The following is a 13,308-nucleotide window of genomic DNA, read 5'->3' as shown; positions in this document are numbered from 1 at the left end:
GCTGAAGAACGAATAGAGGGGAGGGTCACATTCAACCAAGACCTGGACAGTTAATCTAATCTGATTTGATTTTCAGCATAAATTAAATATCTACGCTGCAGAAATGCATATTTTTAAGCCAACCACTGCATGGTTGAGTATTAACATTCTGCACATACTCACTCAGGCCTATCCCCTCAGGGTCCCAATCATAATCCAGAGCTTGGATGCGCTCCTGGTTATCAATGTAGTCAGAGTACTGTTCCGATGAGATATTGTATCTTCGAATCCGCACATTATCTGGCAGCAGCAACAATGGAGGATTACCTGGGAAATAACAATGAATTTTACTTCCCTGTATTTCTCATTTTAGAAGAAACTGATGAAAGTCACTTCTAGTCAAAACTAAACTGGGGTTTTCACATGTTCTGTTCAAATAAGAAGCAGAAGGAACATGGGGTCACTTCTAAAGCTTCAGAGCTATTCAAACTTATTGGCTTTGCAAAATCCATTAAAAACTCTAGAAATACTTACCACTGATGACAGTATTATCCCTTTCACCACAGATTTTTTTTGCAGCAGTAATCATTAAGGAATAATTTCTCAAAAATTCTTAAACATTACAGTGCTGGCATATCAACACCTCACATCTCAAAAACAGGATGCCAGTATACACTATGCAATTCACTGCCCCATCCCAAAGCATGGGAAACAATTTTGAAAGCACAAATAAATTGCTGCTACCTTGAGCCAGAACCTGACTTCTTCTATCTGAAAGTCTTTAAATTCTAATGTCTCCACATCCAGATGAATGCTCTCCTATCCAGCCACAGGTTAATTTGGGGTTTTCTCAATACTCTAATGACTACAGAGAGTATCAGTCCCATCTGGCTCTTTTTGCTGGTGAGAAAATTCAATTGCTCCATCATTTTGCTAAGGACAAAGTCCACTTGGGAGTTGTGGACTTCAATCATAAGCTTTCATCCAAAGAAGTTCTCCTACACTAATAACATTTTCACAGACTCAATCAGAAAAGACAAGGCATTCACTTGGGAAAGGAAAATCGCATTTATCAGTGACTTTTCCAATTAATAATCCTCAATTTACTATTAAGTGTTTCTTTGAACATAACCCTTTCCCTCTAAGTCACACTCAACTATGGGAGAATAGGGCAAGTGACTCTATTCCCTAATGAACATACAATTCAGTGTAGAAACTGACAGCATTTCCTACTACAGGAAAAAGGAGACTCAATATTCTACGTGTGTTCTGAAAATGCCTACTGACCAGGCCTGCAGCAGACACAGACAAAGGATGTCCTCATTCATGTGTCATGTGAGCTTGTACTGCAAAGGGTGGTAGAGTTCTGAGCATACACAGAAGCAGAACTTTAGGTACAACAAACTTCATTATGTTATTAGCTACAATCATGTTATCTTCTATCATTTAGTCTTGAAAACTTTGGGTCTCTAGATGCTTCTTGAATAAAGCCTATGAAGAAGCGTTTCAATGAACTGGATTTCTATCTCAGGCACATAAACAAGCAGCCAGGCAGAAACTCAGGTGCAAATGCCTGTTTGTATGTCCAGTCTCATACTCAACAGTAAATACTGGCTGAATTAGGCCACTGGACTGGAAACTGGAGACATGGCTTTATTGTACCATTTATCATATTACAAATATTTTTTAGGTTTCAAAACCTCCAGCAGTATGCAGTTTTGGTCACAGGCATGCTGTTCTGAAGATTTTACTTTTTCAATAGTCACACCACATTTCTACCATGTATCTCTTAAATCTGCTAAAGTGCTTTTCTAAATACAATATTGTTTCTGTCTTTTATATGATACTGCTGCATTGCCACTTCCTTCTATTTTCCTCAGCTCTTTATTATTACTACTATTTTCTGAATCTACTCTCTACCAATTCAACGACTGTCACACACTGCAGTCACTGCACTAATAAAAAGCTAATGATCGATGTTAAACATTGGGCAAAGTCCTGTTTGTGTGCATCAGTCCATGAACAATGAATGGCCATCTGTCATCAAACTGCCTCGGATTTGTACGAGTTTAATGCACTTTTCTTCTGATGCATTATATTGTTGAGAAAATCTAAACTTCAGGAACAGGCAACATTAATTTCTGATGACAACCACAGGATAAGCAGGTTTTTGTTTGCAGAGAATTTCAGGAGAAAGGAAGGCAGGCATCCAAATCAAGATATTGTTTTTCATCTTTACAATTGGAAGCAGAGATGACCACTTCTATTCCTGATTATGGAATGGGTAGAATACACCAATAATATTAAGTTACAGAACAAAATCTGCTTTTCATCATCCCCTTCCTAAAAAAGAGATTATTATATTCATTAACTTGCTATACTCCACTTGCTCTTTACAGGTAGCAATCAATATGCATATCAGTTAACATACCATTAGCTGCGCACTGTTTCCCTTGTTGATCACCCACAGACCTGAAGCCATCTGCACAGAAACATTCGTAGCTTCCCTTGGAATTCTTGCAGTCCTGTGTGCATGTTCCAAAGATCTCACACTCATTGATATCTAGACATAAGTAGAGAAAAGATATCTAGACTTTAAGCTCTTTCTTTCACATGTGGGTCACCTTTAATCCATGAGATAAGTGACCTAATAAATGATCTTTAACATCAGCATCTGTTATTGGACAGAACTCCCCATCACTTATCTACTGTTTTTAACATGTCTTAACTACAGATTGCTAATAACTGCATTGCTCCTGCTTATGAGATTGCTTCTCAGAGAGACATTTTTGATCATGTATTTTTGTGTTAAATCACCAAGAAAAGGCAAAAGATGAGGCATGACTACAGTGAGATGAAAGAGCAAAGCCATCTTGAAATACTGAAGCAAAGAGACCTAGTCCTCAGAAACAGTATCAGCAGGAAGGCATGGGAAGGGTGGCCTTGGATCATGTCTAATAAAACTACACAAATTGTCTTCAAGAGCTGGGAGCAACAAACAGAAGTGTTCTCATCAAAATATACTGCAACAGTAACTGTGAACGTACCATATTGCATGACCACAAAGAATGACCTTTGGGCAAACTCCTCACCATAATATATCTACATATAACCACAGCAAAAGTATGGTACAATGGCCCTTTACTGGAGGTCTGTTCTGGAGCAGAAGAGAAGGAGAGTATGACCTTCAGTAAGTTATATTTCAGTAAGGGAAAAAAAATTCAGCGAATTTCTGTCCCTCAGATTGCAAAGACATGACAAAACCTATATACAGAAAGCAAAAACATACACCTACAGCCACCAAAAGCTTAAAACCAAGTCTGAACTGTGGAGCCAGTTCTTTGTTGAGTGAGGCCTACATGTTGGAAAACACGATTCAGCAGTAAAACTTTTCAGGAAGCATCTGCTAAATGTATAAAAATCCTGTTAGTCACATTAGAATGGTGAAGTGACAGGTCACCGAACACTTATCAGTAAGAAGATATTTAGAACATTGCAAATACCATCACAGGAGTTTCGGTTAGTTTCACTGGCCTTGTACCCTGGCCTACAGGAACAGATAAATCCTCCTTCATTCAGGTTGGTACAGTTATGTTCACAGATATTTTCTGCACAAGTTCGCGCTGTTCCAGGATCTGAAAAAATAGTAATTTTTACAATTATAACCAAAAAATAAAATTATTACAGAGAGGTAGGCATCATAATTTTGATCAGTATTGTCTACTTGAAAAACATTTTCAATGATAATAATAGTTTTCTTTCCTTTTTTTCTAATTGAATCTCAATTAATATGAACATCTGTTCTCTAAGGCATAATTAAATACAAGAGCATGGTAAACACTGGTCAAGACAGCTGTCAAGTAAGAAGTTTAACCTCTAGAAGTAAGCGAACAGAGTCAGGATAAGAGCCATAACCACCCAAGCTCACCTTCCTTCAGAGAAACGGCACCCTACATTACCAACACCCTGTAGCAACTGCAGAACCTATTTGAGGACTTGCCTCCAACCCCTGCCTGTGCCAGCCTACCTCCTTCTCACCCAGTCCTTTCTTATCAGCTAAACAAAAAATTTATCAATTGCTATCATGCATAACACGGACCCTACATTATTTCTATCTGAAAATTAGAGAGAAGATGATGGCTTGTTTATGTTGTACCTAATCTAATGCCTGCTGAAGGCAATACAGGTCACTGCACAGAATTAACTGCCCTTTAAAACAGACCTATAATGGACAACACAAGTCAGGGATGATAGATGCTCTGTAATAGGTAATGAAAATTATATCATTCTATAAAGTACACATAGAACTCTGTTAATTCTGACATACTCTACAAACACACAAAGTACTGTCAAACTCAAATCTGTTCTATAAGTAGAAAAGCTAAATATGCTCATTGACAGAGCATGAGAAAAAGATACACATGGATTGCAAATCACAAGTGCATCATTTGGCACACTTTCACTTAAAGCCATCAAAACCTGACAAATTGAAATTGCAACTATATGCTCATGTTACCACTCTGCAGCAGCTGTCTATATATTGATATAAAAAGTTAGGATTTTTTTTTTTTCCCAGGACCCATGAGGATACTCTCTCATGCCTCGAAGTTTAAGTCAAAGCTTTTGCATCTAAATGGATGCTAGCAAATTTATAATGCATAGTTAATAAAAGTTGTGCAGAGGATCTAAGAGGGTCCTCAGCCTGAAGACTGGCTGTCCTCAGAGAACTCTGTGGTCATGTCTGTAAACAGGACGATAACAGCATTTCAACACACTTTTGTTTTTAAAAAGGCTAGAGCAACCTACATCAGTTCACAGTCTGACCACAAATAATTCTGTAGATTGGCCTATTGCAACTATGATTGAAATATCTGGATGTTTTTGCCTCGATAATGTGACCCATTTCAAAACAGGATCAGACCCTTTTTGGTGACGCATAAATACTCTAAGCCTAAAAAGGACTGTTCAGAGAACTTAATTTCATAGGGGTTTCCCGAAAAGAGAGAAAACAGGAGATATTCTCATGGCTAATTGGATAATCCTAGCACAGGCTAATTAAAAATCAATACTTCTTAGTATGCTATTCAAAAAGAAACATGTACTGTTATCATGTTCAGAAATTTTTATTTCAAGAGCATTGTAATCTTTTATTCTATTGATATTACTACTTACTGCAACCAATTTCATCAAAATGGTCTCCGCAGTCGTCATAATTGTCACAGACATAATGGAGAGGAATGCAATTTCCATTACTGCACTTGAATTCTTCAGTTGTACAAGGTCTTGGAGTTGGTTCTCTACCTACAGTCAAGAAGACAAACACCTCTCTGTCACAGTTTCAACTACACAATCCTAACAGACAGCACTATTCCACACTGATGCAATCGGCAAAAGAACGACTAGAGTGACTTTGGAAATCTGTAGGAAAGCCCCTCCATTTGAGAAAGACTGAAGGCAAATTCTTCTTGTTAACAGTTGATTGAACTTTCTTTTTAATAACACAAATATATTAATATCCTTTAATGATATACTTCATGTATCTACTGCAGAATTCAAGAGACTGAGATACTAGTAAACTATTAGTAGTTACAATATAGTACAATATTTAAGAATATTATACAATAAAACCAGCAAATAATATCATTAAGCAACTAAAAATATGATTGAACTTGATAATACAAAAATCAACATAGCCAATGAGAACTACATAAGACATCTGGGGCAAAAACCTATTAAATATTAACAGAGTTTCTGCAGGATTTGGGCCTAAATATCAACAGTCTTACTATGTGCATAACAGTGCCACAAATTCAGAAGTATCCGTTTCTCTGTTTTCAAAGCTATACATCCCATCCTTATTTTACAATATAGCCAACTCTTTCTTTCTTATTTTAAGTGGAGTTCTTAATTAGTTGACACAATTTAGCTGCTGCTCATAATGAAATAAAATATGATTTTGAAAACCATATTCTGTTCTTTTCATAGAAACGTTTGCTCATTTTTGCTACTTGTACGGAGAGATGGGAATACATACTACCTATAATCACAGTACAAATTATTTCATACTGAGTTGTAGTTTTCATAATTTATGTTTAATTTTGACATTTCTATAGTCCTTTGGTATTATTAAACATTAAGCACATCACAAGTAGTGAATTTGCTGCTCATTTTTTTGGTAAACATACAGTGTTCCTCTTTCTCATCACTTCCATCTCCACAGTCATCCTCCTGGTTGCACAGCTCGTGACTATATATACAGCGATTGTTTTCACATCGGAAACGGAATGGAGATTCACAAGCAATATCCACTGAAACCACAGAAAGCAAGTCAGTCACATTTAGATACTACATGCCATTTGGTCATAAGTTATCTCAATCACTTTCATCTGGTAACATTTATATGTTTTCTATATTTTAAAAGGTATGAAGGCGTTCAGAGCCAAAAGAATATTTTCTCCACGTATTGGTGATTGTATGTTAGGCCACTAAACATTTTTTGTCAGAAGACAGTACATCATCTTTGGTGAAAAGTTTTCTATATTTGTTTATGAAGAAAACTGATTGAAAAACCAACGTGCTATTTTAGTGGGTATATATTGTATAACTGACAAGAATTGTTTAAGTAGTACCTCCAACACCTCATTTTTAGAGCTAAAGTCAGGACTCTTCCACTGTATTTACAAAGACGTCCCAACTACACTGACAGCTTTAAAAGCTCAGCACCTTCGAGAATATACATTATCTGAATTAATCTTTAGTTGCAAACTGATGGTCTTAATCTAGATAAACATCCTGGAAGTGTCCTTATTTCTCTGCTATGTTTCTTCCTACTTTTATAATTAAATATACAAATTTCTGCAAAGGTGTGAGAAACATACTATAGGGGGACAATATGAACTTGCATATGAAATTGCAGAATTCTCAGCACTCATCCTGAAATAAGTCTGTGAGAATCTCCAGTGAAAAGAAAATATTTACAATTTATTTTCTAATTGTTCTCTCTATTGTAATTAGAGATTTTGTTATGCATATTGTTCATTATAATATAATTTTTCTCTCTTACAGCAAAGGTGAAGTTCTTCATCAGAGTCATCTCCACAGTCATTATCACCATCACATTTCCAGTATGGCTGGATACAGACATGGTTTTTACATTCAAAAAGCATAGGTGGACAATATGTACCATTAGGATACCGTGTTGCTGAAGAAAAGAAAATTATTGTGACATTTTCATTTACAATGAAAATTGTAATTTTTTTTATGAATATTCAGCCCCACCTTATATTATTTTTTCAATACACTTCTCTCCATACTAAGGGATACAGTGTGAGGCACTGCAAAGATCTGTAGTAACAACATACTGCAACGACTGAGGACTTATTGGTAGCTATAATCTAATTAATTCAGATTTGAATGAATAGTGAAACAACATAAGTCACTCCCAGGAACTTTTGAAAATGAACTGTCATGAATATAACAAATGCTACCAGAATTTGTTACTGACAAATCTACTTCAATAAAAAAGGTAAGTCATCTCACTGGCACCAGATGTGAATGACTGAAGAAGTACCTAATACATCTAATTCCAAAACTCATGTTGGTACAGCAAAACAATACTCACATTCTGTAAAAGCTGTAAAAAACACAACCAAACAACCAAACAACAAACCCTAACAAACAAAAAACCAAAACCAACCAACCAAAGAACCTCACACAAAAAAAAAAAAAAAAAAAAACCCCAAAAAACAAACACAAAAAACCCCAAACCAAACAAAAAAACAAAAAAAAACCCCAACAAAACAAAACCCAAAATCTAAAGCAAAGAGAAACCAAAAATAGGAAAGCCATTATTATATTAAAAAGTTGATTCAAAATATTATACTTATCCTGAATTTTTACTGACATCACTAAGTGTTGCAGAATTCTGCACCTTTAAGGAGTCCTCGCACTCAGAGAGAAAAGTGCAAATCTTTCTGGAAGTGAGCTCAACGAGCAACAATTGCAAAGCTTGAAACTCACGACAAGTTGTTTCATCAGAGAAATCCAGGCAGTCTGCATTTCCATCACATCTGAAGCGTTCTGCAACACAGTGGCCACTGTCGCACTGGAAATAACCTGGATGGCAGGTCCTCAGCTCTGAAAAAAGATTCAGAAGTAAGTGTTGAAATGTCTCCTTGTTCAAATTCAGATAAAGCGTTCACTTCTTAAGAACAACATCTTAAAAAAGACTGCAAAATCCCAGACCATTAAAACTGTGGTATTCTCTACTTTTGGTGGAATGACTAAAATGATCTGGTCAACATTACTCCACTAAAGATGCTTCCCATAAAAGACCATTTTGCAGAATATCACATTAAAATCAAAAGTGAGGACATTTAAGAGGTAGCACCCAGACAGTACGCACCACAGTCACGTTCATCTGAATTGTCTTCACAGTCATCATCATGATCACAGATCCACCGGGAAGGAATGCAGCGCAAATTGTCACAACGGTACTCACTTTCTGTGCATTCACGAGGACCTTCATTTAAAATGAATGTACAAATATGAAAAGTTCCCCAGATGTACAGTTAAACATCCACATCTGTCTCATTAAACCAGACAAAAGTAATATAGGCAGATAATGTGGTATAACCCTTAAAACTAAATGATTTTAAAACAGCATTCCCCCTAACACTCTTTAACTATGTTAAACATTCTATGTCCCTCTTGACACAGAAAAAAGAAAATTCATTGTGGACTTTGTTTCACCGCCTAATGATACAGGCATTTTTTTCCAAATCAGAAAAAAAAAATATCCACTCTCATTGTTTAAAAAACTATATAATACTATATTTACACACAGGGCAGAATTCAAATGTTACTTCTTAGTGGAAAACGGGAACTTGTGTTATTGTGATGACTGGATTTATCAGTGGTTTTATGTATCCAAAACGCTTCCTTGTGATACCACTGTGGTATTCCAGCAAAGAAAAGATAGGCTACAGAGTAAAACAACAAAATGGTTGCAGTTGAGAGCTGTCTGCCCCGTTCTCATAAGAAACAGAGAGACAGTTAAGTCAAAAGCTGGACTATATCATGAAAGCCAAAAAAGAACTCACTGCAGTTGTGCTCATCAGAGTTATCTCCACAGTCATTATCTCCATCACATTTCCAGCGCAGCGGGATGCATCGATGATTGCCACAACGGAAATCTCCATAAGGACTGCAAGTCATCTCCTCTGCAGTGTAGAGAGTTTGCCAATGACACAGCACACATTAGCATACTCTTTGGATAACATGGAATGCACAGAATGTAATGGAAGTAGATTGAGATGTTTGTGCCAAAAACTGGGCCAACTAATAGAGAACTGCATAAGAAACAGCTGAAATACCCATAACTATATAAAACTGAGATGGAAACACAAAGAGATAAACTTAGGACTGTCAAAGGAGGGCATTTTGACCTTATGGTGTGTTACACTTTCAAGTCTTTTCTGGTTCTGATGTAGCGCTCCCATGTTCTGTAAGCTTTGTGTACGAGCATATGAGATGCTTCAACACAAATGCAAAGGTCTAGGAAAGCATCATCATACTTCACATACTGATGGTTTCACCAGCACAGGAGGTAAGTTAAGTTTAGAAAACATTGATAGCTTTAGTTGTCTAAAATAGTTCAGCTTAAGTAAAAGTATTTCCTGTTTCCTTTTATGACATATCATGCAAAGTAATAAAATCCTGATCTTCAGAGCTCATAAACATGTGAGCTGCACATAGAATTTTTCCTGAGGACAAATTACTATCACGGTAATTAACTGATATTAAACAAAATATGCCCAGGTACATCATTACTGAAGACTTTCAGAAAATGAAGGTGTTTGCAAATTGTGAAATATTTTAGGTACAAAGTTATGTTGAAATGACCTTTTCTTCAAACATACCACAGCCTTGTTCATCACTGTTGTCTCTGCAGTCGTCATTCCCATTGCACACTGCCCACAACGGTATGCAACGGTAGTTGGTTCTACAGCTGAATTCTGTGTGATTGTCACACCGATAGGCAGGGCCCACTGAAAAAGGCAGTTGTCAAAGTTAGTTGTGTTATTTAGCCATTAAACTGTTCTTACAACTCTGCCTTCTTTATTGTCAATTATTTCTACTAAAAATAGCTATCTGCTAACTTCAGTGTTGTAAAAGAGAAAGTGTTAAATGTATCTGATTTTACTATCTTTTCCAGTCTATGCTGCTTGTGTTCTGCATATGCTACAAACCCATGACAGATTCAAACAACATTCAGTGTGTTTTTCTCTGAAGTATTTAGAGCTGGTATCAGTGGGAATAGAAGCCCCAAACATGGAAGCCAGAGGAGGCAGCTTGTCCTCAGACAGCCACATTTAGTCACAAGTTCTTCCAGATGGCCAGGTGACTCAAAGAGACATACCAGAGCACATAGGAAAATCCTGCTGGTAAACAAGTGCTCTGCACTTACTCTCATTGTAAGCATTTATTTCCAAATCACGTGCCTATCATCATGAGAAACTTTAAGAAATGAAATTTGACTTGTTTTTTCTAAAAAATATGACACATGTCATACTGCAAAGTGGAACAAGGTAAAAATTGGTGAACTGGCATTCACTGCTTCCACATAAGCAATAGCTCAGCATATATCCTTTTCACAAAGTGTTGCTAGGGGCCAAGCAAAGGATACTAATAGCATCAAGCAAAGCAGAGTGAGATGCTGCCAGTTCTTGATAAACTGGCAAGCAAAAATAAGCTTTCTCCCATTCAAGAATAACTAAGTAGTAAATCAGCACGTAGCCTCTATGTTTTCTAACACCCTTTACTACATGATTGCAACTAGCTTGCAGAAAATACTCCTTTCCAATAAATTTTCAACTTTGGGAAAATGCAATTTGCTTTGCTTTTGGTGCACTATAATGTAGGCAGGCTTACTACAGCTGTGTGCTTACTGCATTCATGGAGTGGCTCATCAGAGTTATCCCCACAATCATCATCCACATCACACTTCCAGTACTGTGGGATGCAGCGGCCGTTGTCACATTTAAATTGGCCTGGGGGACAGGTTCTGCTGGCACAGTGAGTACTATCTTCATCTGAGTTGTCACCACAGTCATCCTCTCTATCACACTGCCAGGCTTCTGGGATACATCGTTTATTGGCACACTGCCACTGATGAGTTTCACACTGGTGATTAGCTGAAAGAATACAAATTGGCTGTTAGGACACTGAAACATACAGAAATAGTCTGCTGCTGCTATGTCAATAGAGCTGTTACCATGTCTACACCAAAAGGTAAAAATAAAGCCAGTAAAAATTTAAAACATTACATTTACTTGCCCGGTTCAGGTACAGATTTCTGACCTTACATGGCATATTTCCCACAGGCATCTTCAACAAGCTCACTAGGGCTTTACATTTTTCTAGGAGTCACACAGATACTACCTTGTCCTAAAGCAGAGGGGAATAAGTCAGCATCCAAACATGACTGAGGCAGGGACTCCCAGTCACTTCGCAGAGGAGCTAAGTGACATTGTGGCTCTGGCCGTGCTACCGACTTAGATGTACACTGCCTGGTGAGCCTGTTCCTCTATGAAGGAACGCGTCAGAAAACTTAGCAGAAGACCCTGCAAATGTCAGCTCCACAACCTGTACATGCACAGCCTCTGTTCCCAAAGGGCAAAACACTGGAAACTGATGTAAGCCGTGCTGCTAAACTGGGGAACACCTGAAAGTCCATAGGAGTCTCGACTGATCTCTGCTTCCAGACTTTATATGCCTCACTGGACACTGCTCTACTACTTTTTTACATATGCTGCCGAACTGCTGAAGAGGAAATAGCATATTAAAATTTCCATATATTTTCCAGACTAAAGGATTCTATTCTCATGCAGAAGATGATGAGCAGAAGGAATTACGTAGACCTAAACTGACTTCTATTACTTCTGGAATGTTAAAACTAGTGACAGATTATGCAGCTGTCACATTTCTACTGATTTAATATTCCCCTGTACCACACTCAAGAGCCCAGCTATTTGAAACACAGGTAAAACTGATGTTTCATTTAATTCTGTCATTGTTAGAAATACTTTGCTAATGGAAGGTAATGAAACTATCAATCATACCAGCACATCGCTTTCCCGCCGCCACCCCCACCTCCCCTTTATATTACTCAGCTTGCAACTGCCAGAACTACATTATTTTTAAAAAGGGAACTAAGGATGTATGGTTTTTAATTAGACATAAGTATGTGAAATATGACAGGTTTTTTTTAAAAGTAACATTATTCCACAAGCACAATTAGGCTACATTTCTAAAATACTGCCATCGCAAACAGCTCTCCAAAACTTCCCACATGCACTGGATTTTGTGCAATGCAAAGGGTGAAACAATTTTGTCCCCTAATGCAAAGCTCTGGAATACAGGGAAAATGAGCATAGCTGGTAGACTGACCTGGGCATTAAGAAGACTGAAATTCTTCATACCCACCATAGCTTTACTCACACAAAACAAATTGGGTCCTCCTTCTAGTATTTTATATCTCAGAGTGTAATTTACATCAGTGCAAATCTGTCTCAAAGGTATAGAAAATGTTTCTGTTTTGATATGGTACTTTGTTGCTCTCCTTTAGCCTGCTTTTGCACTGAGGTGAATTGTTTTAACAGATGCAAGACTAAAAAGACTGCATTTGTCAACAACACTATTTAATCTGTAAAAAAGGGGTAATTACTCTGAAATTTATATATAGTTTACATGTCTTGTACTGGCAAAACACTTAAATTTGTTAATTGTAACATACCGCAAAGTACAGGATCTTCATCTGATCTGTCATGGCAATCTGGCTGGGTATTGCACAGGAAATGTGGACTTGTGCAGTTGCCATCATTACACTGGAACTGCCCAACAGGACAGTATCGGTGTGGACAGGTAGGGGGCTCATCAGAGCCATCTCGACAGTCCCTCTGCCCATCACATTTCCACCAGATAGGAATACACCTACAAAGAGAAAAGGGTGTTTTGTTTGTTGAGGATATGTCTCTTCGGATATACAACCATCCTTCTAGAGTACCAAAGACAGTCTTAGAGTTATTTCTTGAAACTTCTAAGACATGTTGAATTTCATGTCTTTTGTTTCATATGTCAAATGCTAACAAAATATGTTAGAATACTGTCACCAGGCACAGATTATATTGGTGGGCCTCTAGAAGGAAGTTCACAACAAAGTAATAAGGATTTAATTTTTATGTATATTTTTGGTAACCATCTCTTACGCTTTTTCAAATAATTCTTCAACTGGCTTTTTAATGAGATCACTTTCTAATAATTTACCTG

At 37.2% G+C, this 13,308-nt stretch overlaps 1 protein-coding gene across 2 annotated transcripts in view; it reads right to left on the bottom strand.

The window, feature by feature from the left end:
• Positions 1 to 13,308, bottom strand: part of LRP2 (LDL receptor related protein 2) — a gene marked incomplete at both ends in the record, with an annotated part of 118,844 nt that overhangs the window by 15,600 nt on the left and 89,936 nt on the right. For both annotated transcript variants that reach the window (XM_080346928.1, XM_080346929.1), the window contains 12 exons: positions 163 to 306; positions 2,411 to 2,542; positions 3,483 to 3,614; positions 5,152 to 5,280; positions 6,165 to 6,287; positions 7,043 to 7,180; positions 7,999 to 8,115; positions 8,384 to 8,500; positions 9,081 to 9,200; positions 9,900 to 10,028; positions 10,929 to 11,174; positions 12,776 to 12,972. In XM_080346928.1, the coding sequence (XP_080203054.1) occupies positions 163 to 306; positions 2,411 to 2,542; positions 3,483 to 3,614; positions 5,152 to 5,280; positions 6,165 to 6,287; positions 7,043 to 7,180; positions 7,999 to 8,115; positions 8,384 to 8,500; positions 9,081 to 9,200; positions 9,900 to 10,028; positions 10,929 to 11,174; positions 12,776 to 12,972 (1,724 nt within the window). The remainder of the gene's footprint in view (positions 1 to 162; positions 307 to 2,410; positions 2,543 to 3,482; positions 3,615 to 5,151; positions 5,281 to 6,164; positions 6,288 to 7,042; positions 7,181 to 7,998; positions 8,116 to 8,383; positions 8,501 to 9,080; positions 9,201 to 9,899; positions 10,029 to 10,928; positions 11,175 to 12,775; positions 12,973 to 13,308) is intronic.

This window comes from Nesoenas mayeri (assembly GCF_963082525.1).
Source record: "Nesoenas mayeri genome assembly, chromosome: 6".
Classification (NCBI taxonomy): Eukaryota; Metazoa; Chordata; class Aves; order Columbiformes; family Columbidae; genus Nesoenas; species Nesoenas mayeri.
Note: the sequence above shows the minus strand (reverse complement) of the source record. Positions and strands in the feature narration are given on the sequence as shown.